Source organism: Corapipo altera, unplaced genomic scaffold, assembly GCF_003945725.1.
Source record: "Corapipo altera isolate COAL_440 unplaced genomic scaffold, ASM394572v1 61209, whole genome shotgun sequence".
Lineage (NCBI taxonomy): Eukaryota > Metazoa > Chordata > Aves > Passeriformes > Pipridae > Corapipo > Corapipo altera.
The window spans coordinates 453,974-472,589 of record NW_020885005.1 but is presented as its reverse complement, the minus strand read 5'-3'; the positions used below and the strand labels follow the sequence as shown (position 1 = coordinate 472,589).

At 33.9% G+C, this 18,616-nt stretch overlaps 1 protein-coding gene across 1 annotated transcript in view; it reads left to right on the top strand.

Annotated features, from left to right (window-relative positions):
• The window catches only part of LOC113958776 (nipped-B-like protein), a 131,185-nt gene that overhangs the window by 85,720 nt on the left and 26,849 nt on the right, over nucleotides 1–18,616 (top strand). The window contains exons 10-23 of the mRNA XM_027667317.1: nucleotides 1,204–1,386; nucleotides 3,402–3,599; nucleotides 3,744–3,815; nucleotides 3,899–3,988; nucleotides 4,878–4,981; nucleotides 6,543–6,629; nucleotides 8,849–9,080; nucleotides 9,381–9,532; nucleotides 9,913–9,993; nucleotides 11,068–11,168; nucleotides 12,818–12,956; nucleotides 13,159–13,241; nucleotides 14,266–14,398; nucleotides 17,366–17,509. Of these exons, the coding sequence (XP_027523118.1) occupies nucleotides 1,204–1,386; nucleotides 3,402–3,599; nucleotides 3,744–3,815; nucleotides 3,899–3,988; nucleotides 4,878–4,981; nucleotides 6,543–6,629; nucleotides 8,849–9,080; nucleotides 9,381–9,532; nucleotides 9,913–9,993; nucleotides 11,068–11,168; nucleotides 12,818–12,956; nucleotides 13,159–13,241; nucleotides 14,266–14,398; nucleotides 17,366–17,509 (1,799 nt within the window). The remainder of the gene's footprint in view (nucleotides 1–1,203; nucleotides 1,387–3,401; nucleotides 3,600–3,743; nucleotides 3,816–3,898; nucleotides 3,989–4,877; nucleotides 4,982–6,542; nucleotides 6,630–8,848; nucleotides 9,081–9,380; nucleotides 9,533–9,912; nucleotides 9,994–11,067; nucleotides 11,169–12,817; nucleotides 12,957–13,158; nucleotides 13,242–14,265; nucleotides 14,399–17,365; nucleotides 17,510–18,616) is intronic.

Genomic DNA, 18,616 nt, shown 5'->3' with positions numbered 1-18,616 from the left:
AAATTATTGCTGGAAACTATTTTCTCTTATTCAGGCTCTTCTAATTCCAGTTAAAGTTGTTTAAAGGGCAGGGGGAAGGGACTAATCCTGGATTAGAAAATGGGGTATTTGTGTAAAAATGGAAATAAATTTTAGAAAGCTATGTTAGTTACTTAGTTAATGCAATTAAAAAGTGAATTATCATCCAGATGATTTCTTGGAGAATTTGTGTGTGTGTGTGTGTATAGCAATTAGCAGGTGATTTCCTCTCTATTTCTTGGGAAGGAGAGAGAGAGGCACTTATGACAAAGGTATTTGTTCTGTTGTTGGAAAAAGGTTAACAGTTTAGTCCAATAATCTTAAAATCTGTGCAATAGGTTCTTTGATAAATAAAGATAAGACATCAAATAAACAAACCCCCAAGAAATACTTTCGAATTAATTTGTTTTCCTCATTTCACTTGTCAAATACTTTTATTGTAAATTCCTTTATACTGACTATATGGACCTAATCATAATTTCAAAATGTGATGAGAATCATGTGATAATATCTAAGTATTTACCTCTGTGGAAGAGAAACTTGATGTGGTCCAGCTTGCTGTTTGTATATATTTAAATAAAAAATATTCCAATTATGCTTTGCGACAAAATCAAGCAAAAATTTATGTTTCATTATAAAACTACTAGTAAAAGGTAAGGAAAAAAAAGTCAATGATTTTGTCTGTATTTAGGGATAAGACCCCACAGATTCTGCCACAGATTGTTTCTAACTGCTGAAAATAGGAAGATTACTGTCTTCTGTACACTAAATAATTTGAATGAGAATAAAAGGAACTATTAATTAGGCATAATGAATCCTTAAATTACATACACTGTTAGAAAACCTGTTGAATTCAGAGAATGAACCAAAATAAGACTAAATTTTGTGGAAGTAGAACAAGAATGTCTTTTTACAAAGGAAATTCACCAATTTGAATTTGTTTATATGCCTGACAAAATATTTTATTGAAGGAGATGTGTATTCAATTCATTATGTTAATTTCTAATTGCAGTGTGAACAATAAATTCAACTTTAGAAAGGGCTGTCAAATGCATCCAAGTATATCTAACCGTGGTATTATTTATTATTAGATCTACTGTAAGCAGTTCTGAGAAAGGACTATAGTGTTGAACCCTTATTATTATCATCAGGTTCACATCTACTCTTCTTGTTCTCCATTAATAGGTAGCATAGATCAGTCAGTATTAAAGGAATTGCCTCCTGAGCTCCTGGCAGAAATTGAATCCACCATGCCGCTTTGTGAACGTGTGAAAATGAACAAGCGCAAACGTAGCACAGTTAATGAGAAACCAAAATATGCTGAAATCAGTTCTGATGAAGACAATGACAGTGAAGAAGCTTTTGAATGTAAGTAGTACATATAAACCACAGTGGCTGTTGAAATTCTTAAATGTGAAGTAAAGCAAATTAAGGAAAACTTTCACAACAATTATATGCTTTAAGGGATTCTAGGTTCACTATATCCACTCAAGAGATCTGACCATCATTCTAAACAATTCATTGAGGACATTTGGGTTAAAAATAAATTATAATATTTCTCAAAGGATACTGTAGAACTGAATTGAGGTAAAACGAGACAAAATGATCAAGAGAATGAAAGATCTATGACATGTACACTGAATAGATTTGTACTGTTACAAATATGTATTTCAGAATTCTTTTGGTTGTCTAAAATTGGACTTTAAAAATATGAAATAGTGATTGTTATAGAAGATAAATTTCTTTTAGTATCTTATTAAGAAAGTGCATTCCGTTAAATTAAATGATGAGAACTAAAAATTGATGAAATAATTCTCATACAGTGAGTGCTAAATGTGTTTATTTAATAAGTGTTTGGAAGAATTCAGAAGGAAATTGGGTGTTTAAATTCTGAGTAGTCTGTATAAAATTAGTAATATGTCTTGAAATATTATTAGTACTTACATTTTTAGTCATTTTTATCTACTTCAAAATAAACTTTGTAGAGCAATTACTGATCGTGAGTAGCTGTTCCCATGTACATGTTATTTGCCTTGCAGAACCATCACAACTGTAACACATTGTTTTGTTTTGCAGCATTGATAAACTGCTCAGTTTAAATTTCTACTGGAAAGCAATATTGGAAGTGACTTTTCTCATGGAGATGTAGCTGGGGTCAGAATTTGTCCTACAGAGCATAAATTGATACTGATGATTTGTAAACTGTGGAGACAAATTTCATCTACCTCCACAAAATACTGTCTCCTGGGGGAAAAGAATTTTAGAATTGACAGCTCAGGCCTTGTGAACATGATTTTACTGCCTCCAGAAACAAGTCTGATCCATAAGCAGAACAACTCAAAAACATAAACTAAGTTATTAAATACTTGAACCACCACTGTGTAGAAGTTTTCAGAAGTGGAAGCCCTCTAGGGTGCAGTGCAGAGCATTAGTATCACCTCTGATTCAATGTTGGTTTTATTAGTTCTGAGCCTGAGCTGACTACTGACTATATCCTGGTGTAACTATATTCTGGTATATTTCCTATTCTTCACCATAAACTGGGGTTATGGAAAGAACTTGTCAGTTCTGTTCCAGTTCTGTCTGAATGTTTGGAGCCATTTTGCTCAGAAACAACCCTTTATACAGTATCTAAATTTCAGGAAGCTTTGGTAGAGACACAGAGATGTCAGGGTTGTTATATGCAAGTTCACATGAATAATAAACTCTTCCATACACATACGCTTTATTTCTATCAAGTTTCTGGTTTTGTATAGAACGTTTATCCCAGTTTTTCAACATTCAGTTGTGCAAGGTTTTTTGGTCCTGACTGAAAACTGATTATAATAACTTTCTGTGGTATATACTTGCTACCTGGCTGAGGATTGTGACTCCAACTTTCTCCTTTATACTGAATCTTTGGAAATATATATCAAGACAAAATTTTAGTTGTCTTGGCAAAACATAATATCTTTAAGTAACTAGATTGCCAAGGCTCACTGGACCTTGCTGTGTTAGATGGGCAAAGCAATCACTGAATTGGAACATTGACACCCAGTAATAGTCAGAATTAAGATAACTGAAGAAATTACCTCAGTGTTCTCTTATTAAAAGGATAAAACTTATTTTGATTTTTTCTACTTTCCCGACTTTGTTTAAAATAACAACTGCCCTGTAAATTTGTATTTTTAAATGTTTGCTTGTCTTTCCCAGTTTTAGGTACAGTTTTCATGTAATTCAAAAGAAATTGTTAGAATAATGTCATAACAGATTTTTATATTATAATTTTAGAATGTTTGTTTTACAGAATATCTATATGATAGTGTTTAACTTGCAAATGTATAATTTTGAGCTATTAAAAGTAGAATTTTTGTCCTTATAATGAAAATGCATTTCATTTCTAGCATCTCGTAAAAGACATAAAAAGGATAGAGATGAAGCTTGGGAGTATGAAGAACATGATAGAAGAAACTCTGGTGACCATAGGAGAAGTGGTTATTGTCATGAAGGAAGGAGAACTTCTGGTAGTAGCCGTTATCGTAATCGCAGTCCCAATGACTCTGATATGGATGATTATTCTCCTCTTCCTAGTCTCAGTGAGGGTAACTGTTTTAAAAAAATTATTTTCTTCTGCAATACTAGTGCATTTTTAAAGTATATGTTAAACATTTTAAAATAAACATCTTTACATGTAATATTGAATATAAGCATAAAAAGTGTAAACAGTCCTTTATTCTCTTAATTAGTGGCTAGAAAAATGAAGAAAAAAGAAAAACAAAAAAAGAGGAAAGCTTACGAACCTAAACTAACACCTGAAGGTAATTTTAGAATATTTATTTTCTATAGTTTGTATATTCTGGTTTGAATATAAAATAATTATTATACATTTCTTTTTCACCAGAAATGATGGATTCTTCTACTTTCAAAAGATTTACTGCTTCAATAGAGAATATTTTGGAAAATTTAGAAGACATGGATTTTACAGCTTTTGGTAATATGTCAGAAAGTTTCAAAAAGCTTTCCCCAATTAGAAACATAAGAAGGAAATTTGCATCTCAGTATTTTCAAACTTCCGTCTTTGTTATTTAATTGCATGTGATACATACTACAGTATACTGCATTTATATGGCTTCTACCTTTAGTGAAAGCCTTTACCTTTCCAATTTCACTTGCTACTACAGGAAGAATATCCTTCTTCCTCTCTGCAGAATCCAAAAGGGACATAAATCACAATAAGACAAATAATAGTCCCTTAAAGTGGAAAGGGTACCTCTTCTGTCAAATATATCTTTGTAAACAATACTAACATAAGATGGTTTTATTGCCAGTAATTTCTGAGGCACATAATTTTGAATCTGTTGTGACCTTTGGCCCAACAGAGGTTGATTATTCAATTCAGCAGCAGAGTACTTGTGCACTTATGGGTGAGACACTGAATCACTGTATGCTCCTTATCCATTTCAGTAGAAACTAAGCCAGTTTAGCATACGTGTCTGATGAAGTTCAGGTTCACCAAGATGACCAAGATGATTTTGAAATGGATAATGGAGCATTTGTTAATTTTTTTCTTACCATCTTTGTCACAAGATTAGAACAAGGGGAGGAACATAGTAAGCAAATCACTACAACTATGGTGTCTACAACCTTGGATTAAAAATATTTTTAATTTATGACTTTCAGTCATTTTTAACAAGTAGTCATTTTAACATAACCAAAAGTTGTCATTATCAGTCTTCATTAGATGGAACTATTATATGCTAGTTATTTGGAAAATGAGTTCTTTTTCTTCAGTTGGCTTTTTCATATTGGCTGTAAAATACTGGTTTCCTTGAAGTCTTATTAGAAATGTGATTGTTAATTTTTAATTATTTTCTTTTAAGGTGATGATGATGAGATTCCACAAGAATTGCTACTGGGAAAGCATCAGCTTAGTGAGTTGGGTAGTGAATCTGCAAAAATCAAGGCAATGGGCATTATGGACAAGGTACATCTTCATAGTATTTAACTCTTTTTCAACATTTAATTTTGTTAAACATACAAAAACATGTGTGCCCTGTGATATTTCACCCTCTTTAGGTGTACATGTGACAGATACTGTGAACAGTTGTGCTTCTGCTGAAGTTCTTAAAAACTTGCCACATCTTAAATGTTACTGTCTCTGAAGCTGAGACATTTTTGTTGAATGGTCCTCTGTGTTAGGGCTGACTCAGAGCACCATATGCCAATAGGTAACACATGCCTGAGCAGTAAAATCTAATAATTAATCTACTTTCACAAAAACACGTCATTCTATAGGCTTTACTCCTTACAGCTAGTGTTGAGCAACCACAGTAAAAGAGAACCTGCTGGCAAAGTCAAAAAATCCACCCTTGCTGATATATGCCATTAGTGCAATGTAAATGTATAATGTCTATCCAGCATCACACTGAATTGCCTACTTCCTTCCTCTCTCCAAAGAGACCTTTCAAACTTAGAAGATTTAATGCCCAAGCTGATAATAAGATTAATTTTTTGTAGACTGCATATTGTGATTTCTTCGCTATACTCTTTCCAACTTCTGTTCAAGGAAACTTTCTGTTGGCACAAACTGGTGGTATTACACCTCTAGAAACAATATTCTTGCTTTCCTTATCTTCCTAGAACTCTTGGCTTTGCGCAGTCTTGCGTTATATTCTTACTCTGCCTGCTCATGACCACTTATTATGTTTATGAAGTGTCTATGAAGCCACTTATACAAGTCACCCTGAAGGGTTTTCTTTAATCTGAGATTTAGATATTCTTCCTGGCCTTTCCTTTGATCTCACTACCTTCCTTTGTAGAGTGATATCAGCCTGAGTGTTTCTGTTTCCTGATAGTTCTCACCCTTAACCTCTGTTCCCTGTTTTTTTCGCATACATACTTACATGTATGCATAAAATCAAAATTTCTAAAGGTGAGCACCCAATAGTATCTGGATGAATGAAACTGACTCTTCTGGAGTTTAGCATATTCTACAGATTACTTAATCATAATTCTGTAGAACATCAGTAAGTGAATTTGAGTTACTTTTTTTAACATGCTAGTTTTTTTAAATTAACACAGTTATTGAGAATACATTTCCTTTTTATTAGCACTCAAGTATCAGGGAATTTTATTTCTGCTTGTCTATAGAACTTGGATTTTCTTTTAATAAAACTCTGTATGGTCAGTTAGAATTTGAGATTGATACTTGGATTTGGTAAATTTCTATTTCTATAATCAAAAGCATATAACTATACAAAATTAATTACAGAAACCTAATTTTAAATACATTTCTATATATTTTGCTGGTTTGCAGTTTGATTGCAGTATTAGAACATATTTCACTAGTTTAATTCTATCAACATTCTCAATCATGCTGTGTCAGAAACCAGACCAATCAAGATCCAGTCCTTATCTCAGATGGCTTACAATTAAAATTTGTCAGATTCCATAACCTGTTCTGTCCTTCATACATGGACATTTGTTCAGCAGTTTGGAAACCTTTCTATTCCTAGAGTTGACCGATGTTTTGTTTCTTGGTTTAGCTCTCAACAGATAAAACAGTAAAAGTCTTGAATATTTTGGAGAAGAATATTCAAGATGGAGCGAAGCTTTCTACATTACTTAACCATGTGAGTTTCAAATTACATTGTTTCACACCATTGTGTAGAATAGGGTTTTCTTCACTTGAGTCCCATATAGTGAGAGTTTCAAATACTGTGTGTGTCTGTGAAAGGATTTACTGATTTAATATGTATGTGATTAAAAGATTGCCAAATTTTAAGATTTGAAGTAACATTCAATTGCTTATATTATTTCAATATGTTTTACTATAGTACTGATAACTAACAGATGTATTGGGAGCAATTAGGTTGTCTTTTGACTTAATTTTAAATATTATATTTTCATCCTGAAATAGTCATGGTAACTGGTGTAACTTGCATCACTGGGCATTTATTTTTCTACTTTCCATAGTGTCCATAAAACATCCCTTATACAATGGAAGAAATATTACAGCTTTCATGTAGAGCATATTCTTCTCCTGAGCATTAAGAACTGAGAAAGTACTTCATTTAGGTCTGCTCTTATGCTGCAAAGTTGAAGTTATCAACATAAACAAAATTAACAGGAATCTGAAGATTTTACGGGGTTTTTTTCTGATATACCTAAAACTGCATGGGGATTTGGAGGGGTTTTTATGAGGTTCAAATGCATTACACATTTTTTATCTATTTATTTATTTCTACATTTCATAGTCAAAACAATATTCTAGCAAGAATAGAGTTCTTGAGTTTTCTGGGAAAAAAAACCCTTGATCTCTAGAAATAGAGAGTAATTATGTATATTGGAAAGGAAAAAATTAAACTTGAAAATGAAAACCAGAGACACATTATTTGTACCTAAATATTTTCATCTAGGTAGTTTGTTGGGTTTTCAAAGATTCAGTATGTGGTTCTGAATGTCTTTAGCAGTATGAAAAATAAGTGAAAAGAAGGTGCGGGTTTACCTGCTGTAATTCAATATGATTGAGTCTTTATGACTATGCCTTTAAAGTGATATTTTTCATTATCTTGTCATAGTAAAACTCAAGATTATGAAACAGTTAATGGAATTGTTCAATGATTGCAATTCAAAGTTTCAATTAAAAGAAGCAATCTTTAACGAAACAAGTTTTAGATTTTTTTTTAAAACCCATTGAACATGATTCAGGTCATTATGGCAAAGAAAGCCTCTGCTAAGGAGTAAGCTTATTTCTTTTACAGTGCAGTAAAAATATCCTACCTCCATGTCAGGATATTTTCCAGAGGTATTTTTTCTTGCACTTGCAAGATTAATTAGGAAAAAAATGGAAAAGATTTAAAAGTACTTGGGCTTTTATTTTGTGGGTTTTTTTGGTGTTGGGTTTTTTTGGTGTTAGGTTTTTTAACCCTCCATTGTGTAATAACAAATGATTTAAAGTCATTCTGTGCAAGAAATTTATAGGGATCTCCTGATTTGCAGATTTCTGATGATTTTTCAAATATATATAATGCACTGTGATATTTAGATTCCCTTACCCCAAATGAAAAAAGTTGATATGGTTTCACCAACCCGTTATTTTTACAAGGAAAGCAAACAGTGTTGAACTGTGCTATTATACAGGCAAGAAAGATTATTTTTCTCTGTACCAGAGAAGTTATTAAAAATTTCACCTGGTTTTGCTATTAATAACATTATTACAATATTTCAGTAGTGCTAGGTGGTCATAATTAACCTCATGTATGTTTGCTTTTATAACTTGTAGAAACACAGAAATACAGAGATTCCATACCCTGTGCTAAATCTAAATGGTCATATTTGATAAGACGTGTTTTAAATCCATTGATATAGATGAGTTGATCTGTGGAGAAAGTTGTATTCTTATAAGTTTTGTGTGACTTAACAGTCTTTTTGTCTAAGAATTCCCTCTAGTGGCAAAAATTAGACTGATCAAAGCAGCAATTTGTGTTTAGGTCACTGAAGAAAACACTAAATGAATGAGTTTAGATTTTGATTAAGGTACATCATTTTAAGTAGAGAATGTGACAGTCCTCCTTAAAGGTGCTTCCCAATGATACACAGAAAGCTTCTTTGTGTTTTACCAGAAGAATACAGTGAGATATTGAAGAATTGTTACTTAGGGTTACAAACTTGTGGCTAGTAAAATAAACATTTGTTGATTTCTAAAACAAACTATTTTTGTATCATAAAGGAAATACTGCATTTTTTACGTGTGTATGTAAATATATTAAAATAATGTTCTCTTTTACTTGGTAAGGATAAAAATTTAACTTCTTGTTCACACTATCTTGTTTTCTATCACCTGTTACAGAACAATGACACTGAAGATGAGGAGAGATTATGGAGAGATCTTATTATGGAGAGAGTGACAAAATCTGCTGATGCTTGTCTTACTGCTATCAATATTATGACATCACCAAATATGCCTAAAGCTGTATATATTGAGGACGTAATAGAAAGAGTAATTCAATACACAAAATTTCATTTGCAGAACACTCTCTATCCTCAATATGATCCTGTGTATAGAGTGGATCCTCATGGTGGTTAGTATGCTAAATGTTTTCCATTTGGCATTTTGTTATCATATGCATATCTTCAGATGGGGGTGTTCAAGAACGGTTTTAAAAATCTTGGATCCAGAATTCAGAGTAATTACAAACATATGAAATTCTTGCTTTCCAGCAGATTTTACTAAATAGTTTTTCTTCTGTAAACACTTGCATTTACAAAGCTGTAGGCATGGAGTTGTTTTGGAGATATTTTTTGAGGAAGATGATCATCTTTCTAATATCTGATGTAAGTGAAAGACTGAAAATTTAATAAAGATATTTTTTATTTTCTAGGTGGTGTTTTAAGTTCAAAAGCAAAACGTGCTAAGTGTTCCACCCACAAACAAAGAGTTATAGTGATGTTATATAACAAAGTTTGTGACATTGTCAGCAGTTTGTCAGAGTTGCTAGAGATACAGCTTCTCACCGATACAACTATTCTTCAAGTAAGTTTTATAAGAAAAATTTTTGTCTGAGAATGTTTTTTTCTTTTCCCAGAGAGACTGTAAAGTGTGATTGTCTCAATGACATGAAGTATGAAATAAGTACAAACTTCTGAATTATTAACAGCAGTGACTAGTTTGTTCTGTAGTATGTAGTCGGCAGAACATTTAACGTTTAGATCTTTAATGTCTTTTATTGTATACTTAAGAAAATTTTAACCTGATTGTATTAAAATATCCTTTAATAAATTTATTTGCAAATAATATGAAGTAATACATGTTGCTGAATACCCTACCTGATGAATGAATAATCTACTTGTGAAAATGCATAAATATCAGTTTGTTAGTCAAATATACTTACAATAACTTCTTTCTGTTGATAGATATCATCTATGGGAATAACACCTTTCTTTGTTGAAAATGTTAGTGAACTACAGTTATGTGCCATCAAATTAGTGACTGCGGTAAGTAATTTTTAATTTGCAGTTTCATGTTCTTCTGGGAGTTATTAGGGCATTTACATAGGCTGTATTTTTGCTGGTAGAGAATTAGAGTTTAGAACTAATTTTGTTCTTGCATATTTTTACAGTTTGGTATCACGATCTAGGAACAGTATTAAAGCTACCTGAACTCCTCTCATTTTCAGAGTACTCTATAGGAAGAAATAGCCTACTTAAGCCATGGAATTTACTTAATTTTGGTTATGTTGTTTAAAGTGAAAACAAAAACCCCTTCCTCTTATCTGTTCTTTCTTGTCTTAAGAAATCTTAACAACGCAATTTTCCTTACTTCCCTTGTTAAGATTAGAATTTATGCAATGATATAAGCTATAGAACTTGTAGGATAGTTCTATATAATGTATAATAGAACTATATAATAGAATACGTCCTTTTCCTTAGAAGAGGGGGCTATGTGAAAAAGTCATGGGGCAGATAAAATATTTTTTCAGGAAAATTGCAGCACAACACTAGTGTTTGTTCAAGTGAAAGTTTTTCATCTTTGTAAGGATTATGTACTCCAGTATTTATAAAAGTAGTTCTGCCTAAACAAAGAGAGAAGCAAACTCTACAATCCTGACCCAAGAAATTGAAATAATATTTTATGTCATGCAAACATTAAAGCTTAGTTTTCTCAGATGTGCTCTAAAACTATACATGTGTTCATATATAATGTATGTTACCATAGACTTTTGCTCTATATTGGAGTCTGAAAGCTTAGCATTACACTGTTTGACTTTCAGTGTATTGTACCATTGGCAGAAAATTTTAAAACATATGGTATTTTCAAGAGCTATTACACATTTATCCTATTTGAAGATTATTTAAAAGTTATATTTGAAAAAGGTTTTATGTATTTTATAAAGAAATGTTTTGAAAAAACAAAGCAATGCATTAAAAACAAGGTGTGCATGAAATATAATTTATTTAAATGTCTTGTAAAGCATATGTTTCTATATATAATTTTTAACAATCTATTTAACAAGTGATATTTTATGTTACAATAAATAATTTTTTAACAATTATGTAACTGTTAAATAGGTGTTCTCCAAGTATGAAAAACATAGACAGTTAATACTAGAAGAAATTTTCACTTCCCTTGCAAGACTACCAACTAGCAAGAGGAGTTTGAGAAATTTCAGGTAATTTCTGACATTGAAAATTTGTAGACAGTAGCATTTACAGTTTGTAGATGTAGGATTTTAGGCTTCAGTATTAACTTGTTCTTTAAAAATCTGTGACTACACAAGCTATGTTTTGTTAGAGGTTGATATTTCAAAACCTCTGCAGTGAGAACAGAGGTCTGACAAATGCATTTTGTAATAATCACTGTTTCATATGCCATCATATTTATGCCTGCTTACAAAAATAATTGCAATATCTTATTATTTGTCTCACTAAGTATGTAAATTACTGTAATACTAGTGTGCATTCATAGTTTTTTTTCTTGGAAAATCCTTTGGTTTATTCATAGGGATTTTATATAATTTTGTCTTTGCTAAAGCTTAATAGGAATATTCTGGCTGAATTTCTTTAAGGACATGCTTAGAGCACTCTTTCCAGAAAATCAATCTAATACTCCTTTGAATGTGTCTCATTTAGAAACTACTCCATTCACTTTAACTGTCTTTTAAGCACTTGAGCTGGATTTCAGTGCGCCTTCTGAATAATAGTATAGGTTCAGGTTAAATTAGAGAAAGAATCTGACCTGGATAGGATTTCAGTTAAAATCGAGGTTGGCCTCTGCAAATGATTCTAAAACATTTGTTATTAGTGTTGATTTTGTTCCTTGCTTCCGTACATCTTTTCCCTGGAGACAGACAAGTTGTCAATGAAATAGGTTGTCTGATCCAGGGTGCATGAACAGGAAATATCCAGGAAAAGAAATTCACTGAAACTTTGAAGTTGAATTCAGTAATCCATGAGTGCTTGTTCCTAGTATTTCCTATTGCTTTGTTTATAGACATCAGAGAGATCTAGTAAACAGGAAGGTGGTAGGCATAGGAACATAATTGGTAGATACCCTCTTTGAATTGGAACGCTTACTATAAGGAAGTTACTATCTCAAGGCCATAATGACTGCACTGTTTATCTCTAGAGTCCTCACTCTGTTCTATTGGAGGACATTCCCTGTCTATGGGTGTAGTCATGAAGGGTACAGTTTGCCTAAAATTTTATAGGAAAATATCGTCTCTGTACAAATAGTTAGAGATAACTTCATAAAGATAATAATTGCAATCTGTTTTGTGTCTGGTTATTATTTTGATAATTTGGGGAGAATGATGTCAGAGATTATCACCTTTTCATATTGTTAAGGGCAGCATTAAGTGGTGTTGATGTACTTATGGGTAGTAAACACCATACTATTCGTCAGGTTAAATCACTTGGAAGGGGAGAAATGTTAGGTGGAGTGTATTTGTACTGGTCATACCAACTCAAAAGACACTCTTACATGCTGAAGTTTATAGACTGTTACGCTACCTGAGATTACCATAGGTGTAACTTGTAGAAGTCAGTCCAGCTTGTGGTCACCAATTTCTTTTGTTTAAAAGTCCTGCACATTTCAGATACATTAAATAATATATAAGTAATAAAATATTATGACAAGTTTGGTCCATTTTTTGTTAGACCAAATCCTTCACTGCATAAGAGAGAAGCAAATGACTAGATAAATGTCTATAACACAGATTTCTAGCTTTGATTATTATTTTAGAAATATGTTATTTAGGATCAAAAATTTTTGTTTTCTCTTTTTTGTTTATTTTTAGTGCTAATGCTGTCTTATTAACAGGTTAAACAGCAGTGACACTGATGGAGAGCCTATGTATATTCAGATGGTAACAGCACTAGTTCTGCAGCTTATTCAATGTGTGGTGCATTTGCCCTCAACGGAAAAAGATTCTAATTCAGAGGAGGAATCAAATAAAAAAGTAAGTTTTATTTAAAGAACCATAATTTTTTCTTTGGTGCAGGAATGACTTTGTAGGTATAATAGTTTATGACAGTACTCTAGTAATTAAGCATTTTAATTTTATGTCTGCTGTAATTATTTGATGAATGAGAAATGCTGATCTGGAAATTATATTTCTGTGTATGCTAAAATACTAGAAAAATAAATCTTGTTATTTTTAGGTGGATCAAGATGTGCTTATGACTAACTCATATGAAACAGCCATGAGAACAGCACAAAACTTCCTTTCTATTTTCCTTAAGAAGTAAGTACTGTTGCATTCTTTAGTGTATTGATGAAACCAACTCCAAATAAAATCTGTCACACCTTAAGACAAAATAAACCACTTTACAATGATAAATGACTACTAATAAAGTTACTTATAACAATATATTTTATAGATCCCTGAGAGCTACCTGTCTGGACAAAAAATTTTATGGAACAGAAATTCTACAGACTTTAAGAACACATTTAAGAATCTTTCTGATAATTTATATAGGATCCTTTTATCAGGGGTCTTTTACTCATCTGAAGCATGGAAGGGAAAGCTGAGTAAATACTTAAGTGATGACACCAGATTATTTCAGTCATCAAAATGACAAAAATATAAATACCCTAAAATTTCTTAAATTTCCATAAAGTTAGGAATGTCAATAACTCAACAAGGAAAAAAACCTTAATAACTAAAAGATTTATAACAAAAAGTCCTGAGGTTTTTATTGTGTTAATTTCTATTGTTAAACCAAAAGGCTATTTATGGGCTATCGAGCCATCTCTCTGCATAATTCTGGTATAGTTAAAGTTAGGGGTGCCACATATAAGTGAAACACTATCATGTATGTTATCTTTTGATTTTTTTATATTCTGATTTTAACCTTTGTGGAACATAATACTGAGATGCCTTATCACTGTGAGATAAGTCAGACCAGGTTTAAGGACACAACACCTCCTAAAAACCCCACTCTAGGTTAAGCTTTAGAATTTTATCTACTTTGTCCATCCAAGTTAATGCAGACTTTAACTCAAAATGATAAATAAATCTTAGGAGCAAAATTCTACTATACAGGATTAGTTGCTTTACTTGCAGTGCAACTTGGAGTGATAACTGTGTAAACTATTTGTCTGTAAATGGAAAAAACCCAAGTTTTATAATAATATTTCAGATATTTTTTTTAAAAATTGCATAAAACTGTTTTTCTGGATAAAAATAGGATTAACTCTGTTTGCATCAGAAGAAAAGCTTAAATGACTCTTAAATTCACTTATGACATGCATTTCGATTTAAACAGGTGTGGCAGTAAACAAGGGGAAGAAGATTACAGACCACTGTTTGAGAACTTCATTCAGGATCTTCTTTCCACAGTTAATAAACCAGAATGGCCAGCTGCAGAGTTACTACTTAGCTTATTAGGAAGGTTATTGGTAAGGGATTCTTGGTTTTGACTATTATATTAATTTATTTCTTATTAAAATGAAACTTATTTCAGCTCGAACTATTACAGTAATGCTTTCTGATTATTGACACACACATGCAGCATGTAAGGATTTTCTTACATGTATCACTATTATGTAATGCATAGAAAATAAAATTTAGGTCAGAAGATCATTGATATGGAATATAGTTAAGGTCATATATATACATTTTGTCATTGAAGTCCACTTCTAATATTCCATGATGTTTTCCACATTAAACATGCCATTCTATAGCATTCAATAAGTGTAGAAATTCATAGAATCATAGAATATCCTGAGTTGGAAGGGACTCACAAGGATCATCAAGTCCAACCCTTAGCCCTGCACAGGACACCCCAACAATCCCACCCCATGTGCCTGTGAGCATTGTCCAAACGTTCCTTGAGCTCTGGTAGGTTTGAGGCCATGACCACTGCCCTGGGGAGCCTGTTCAGTGCCCAACTGCCCTCTGGGGGAAGAACCTTTTCCTAATATCCAACCTAAACCTCCCCCAACTCAACTTCAGGCCATTCCCTTAGATCCTGTCACTGGTGACGAGAGTGAAGAGATCAGTGTCTGCCCCTCCACTGCCCTCTGTGAGGATATTGAAGACCACAATGAGGTCTCCCCTCAGTCTCTTCTCCAGGCTGAACAGACCAAGTGCCCTCAGCCCCTCCTCATAAGGCTTCCCCTCTAGACCTTTCACCATCCTCATGGCCTCCTTTAGATGCTCTCTTCATTCATATTCATTGAGAATAAAGTCAGAATAATACCTGTAATTATTCATAGCATCATAGAATGGTTTGGAAGGAACCTTAAAGATCATCTAGTTCCAACCCCCTTCCAAGGGCAGGGACACCTTCCACTAAACCAGGTTGCTCAGAGCTCCATCCAACCTTGAACACTTCCAGGGATGGGGCATCCACAGCTTCTCTGGGCAACCTATGCCAGGGCCTCACCACCCTGAGGTGAGAATTTCTTCCTAATATCTAATCTAAACCTACTCTCAGTTTGAAGCCATTCTTCCTTGTCCAGTAACTCCATGCCCTTGTAAAAAGTCCCTCTCCAGCTTTCTTATAGGCCCCCTTCAGGTACTGGAAGGTGCTCCAAGGTGTCCCCAGTGCCTTCTCTTCTCCAGGTTGAACAGTCCCAACTCTCTTTGTCCTCATAGGAGAGGGGGTCCAGCCCTCTGATCATCTTGGTGACCTCCTCTGGACTCGCTCCAACAGGTCGATGTCTTTCCTGTGCTGGGGACCCCAGAGCTGGACACAGTACTCCAGATGGGGTCTCACCAAAGCTCAGCAGAGGGGCAGAATCACCTCCTTCACCCTGCTGGCCACTCCTCTTTTGATGCAGCCCAGGACACCGTTGGTTTCTGGGCTGCAAGCACACATGGCCAGGGCATGTCCAGCCTCTCATCCAGCAGCACCCCCGAGTCCTTCTTGGCAGGGCTGCTCTTGTTCTGCTCATCCCCCATCCTGGATTGATACCAGGGGTTGCCCTGACCCAGGTGCAGCACCTTGGACTTGGCCTTGTTGAACTTTATGAGGTCCACCCCTCGAGCCTGTCCAGCTTCCTCTGGATGGCCCCATCCTTCAGGTGTGTCAACCTCACCACTGAGTTTGGTGTCATCTGCAAACTTGCTGAGGCTGCACTTGATCCCTTCATCTGTATCATTAATGGAGATATTAAATAACACTGGTCCCAATACGGACCCCTGAGGGACACCACTGGTCACTGATGTCCATTAGGACTCTGAGCTGTTGACCACGACCCTCTGGATGTGACCGTCCAAGGAGTTCCTTATCCATCTGACAGTCCATTCATCAAATCCATCTCCAATTTAGAGAGAAGGATGTTGTGGGGGACCGTGTCAAAGCCTTTACAGAAGTCCAGAAAAATGACATGTGTAGCCCTTCCCTTGCCCAGTGATGGAGTCACTCCATCATAGAAGGTCACTGGGTTGGTCAGGCAGGACTTGCCCTTGGTGAAACCATGCTGGCTGTCCCAAATCACCTCCCTGTCCTCCATGTGCCTCAACAGAGGTTCCAGGAGGTTCCATGATCTTCACAGGAACAGAGGTGAGGCTGGCAGAGCAGTGGTTCCCAGGGTCCTCCATTCTATTCTTTTTAAAGATGGGGACAATGTTTCCCCTTTTCCAGTCACCTGAGACTTTACCTGATGGCCATGACTTTTCAAATATGTACTGCTAATTTCAAATGGAGAGTGGTTTGGCAATTCCATCAGCCAATTCCTTCAGAACTCTGGGATGCATCTCAACAGGTCCCATAGACTGATGTACATTCAGGTTCCTCCGGTGGTCACAAACCTGATCTTCACTTACAGTGGGAGGGACTTTGCTCCCCCAGTCCCATACTTCTCTGGACTATTCCTTTAGCATAGAACCTGAAAAAAAATAAGTAATTTGGTCTTTTACAAGTTTGGTCTTAAAGTAAGTAGTACGTTTACTGATTACAGAATGTGAATATTTTCGTTGGCATGTTTTTGAGAGTTGTTCTTCAGTATTACAATACAATTAATACAGAAATTTGAGCTGATTATTTGGAATGTATTTTATGGTCCTGTTCCTGGTAAAATGTAGCTTTCATTATGCTTGTGTGAATAATGACAAAGTTGTATTATGGTGCTATGCTATTGCAAAGGATACCTGGTCTACTAGATGTCCAGTTTATTTTATAAAAATACATATTTTTAAAAAACTAACAGGTATATTTGTAGATTGAAAGACTTAATAAAGGAAAAAACATTAATGTAAACATTAATGTAGTTACATCTGTGATGTAATAGTAAATTACATAATTTTATGCAGCATGGAAGTTAGGTGGAATTTTTAATAAAGTCAAGCAATGTCTTGTGAGAAGAATCTCAGTTGCATAAATAAATAATTTTTATAACAATTTATTCTGCTTTTCTTAGGTTCACCAGTTCAGTAACAAATCTACAGAAATGGCATTAAGAGTTGCATCACTTGACTATCTTGGAACTGTAGCTGCAAGACTCAGGAAAGATGCAGTCACTAGCAAAATGGATCAAGGCTCTATAGCGAGAATACTCAAACAGGTGTGTGAAAGATCCTGTACCAGTTGGATTGAGATGTATCTATTTAAAAGTTTAAACATTTTATAGATGTGTGAAAAACTGGTTTTTTGGAGAATGAGTTTTCATTGTTGTTCAGATTTCTGAATCAAATATACTCCATTTATAAGTATTCATGTCTTTCTCTCACCATCTCCCTAGTGATCATTTTAAGTGGTTAATTAAAATGGTAAAACCAGTTTTCCGGTGACAATTTAAAGGAAATAATGGAGTGACAGTTGGATTATATCTTAAGAGACGTTAAAATATATATGTGTATGTATGTATGTGCATTTGCTATTGCCAAATGGTAACTGAGTTTATGGTGCTCATACACAAACTTTTGAGAGTTAAACTGTTAGGTCTGTAAGGTTAGTTTTTATGTAATGGAGCTGGTATTGGGGGACTGTGGGGGGGATGTTGTTATTTTTGTGGGGATTTTTTTTACTGAACTTGCATATATCTTTCATTAGAGAATACATATTCACATTTCTGTTAATGTTGCTTATCAAAATGTCTCCAAATCTGCAAGGGTGGCAGCAATTAAAGATGCAGCTTATGCATTTGGACTCTCTATAGTATGATAAGAAAATCTTGGGTCTTATGTGTCCTTTTAAAAATGTGAACTTTCACATTTCTTATGGATACTATATATTCCTTTCTGAACTAATTATTCTTATCATGATTAGATCTAAAGTTGAGTAGTCATATCAAGTTTGTTTCCCTTTCAGTTACCTGAAAAGACTCCAGATCTATTATATGTATTTTATAATGACTGTTACAGATTTATTTTGAAGGAAAAACTTGTGCATATTACAGACATTCGAATGAATCAAAATTCATCTACTCCTTTAGGAGGCTGATACTTCCCATAACTTTTGTCAATTAGAATATTGTACTACATATAGTGTCAAATCTTTATGTTCATGGCTTATTATAATTTATACTTCTATGTGCTAAGGGGTTATAATTCTCCTTCATTGGCAGTGATTTTGACAGTTGTACATTAGACTTCATAAGCAAATATTTTAGAAGAATACTTTTCTCTTTCCTTATCTCCAGGAGTTATATAGCAGTATCGAAAGATATTCT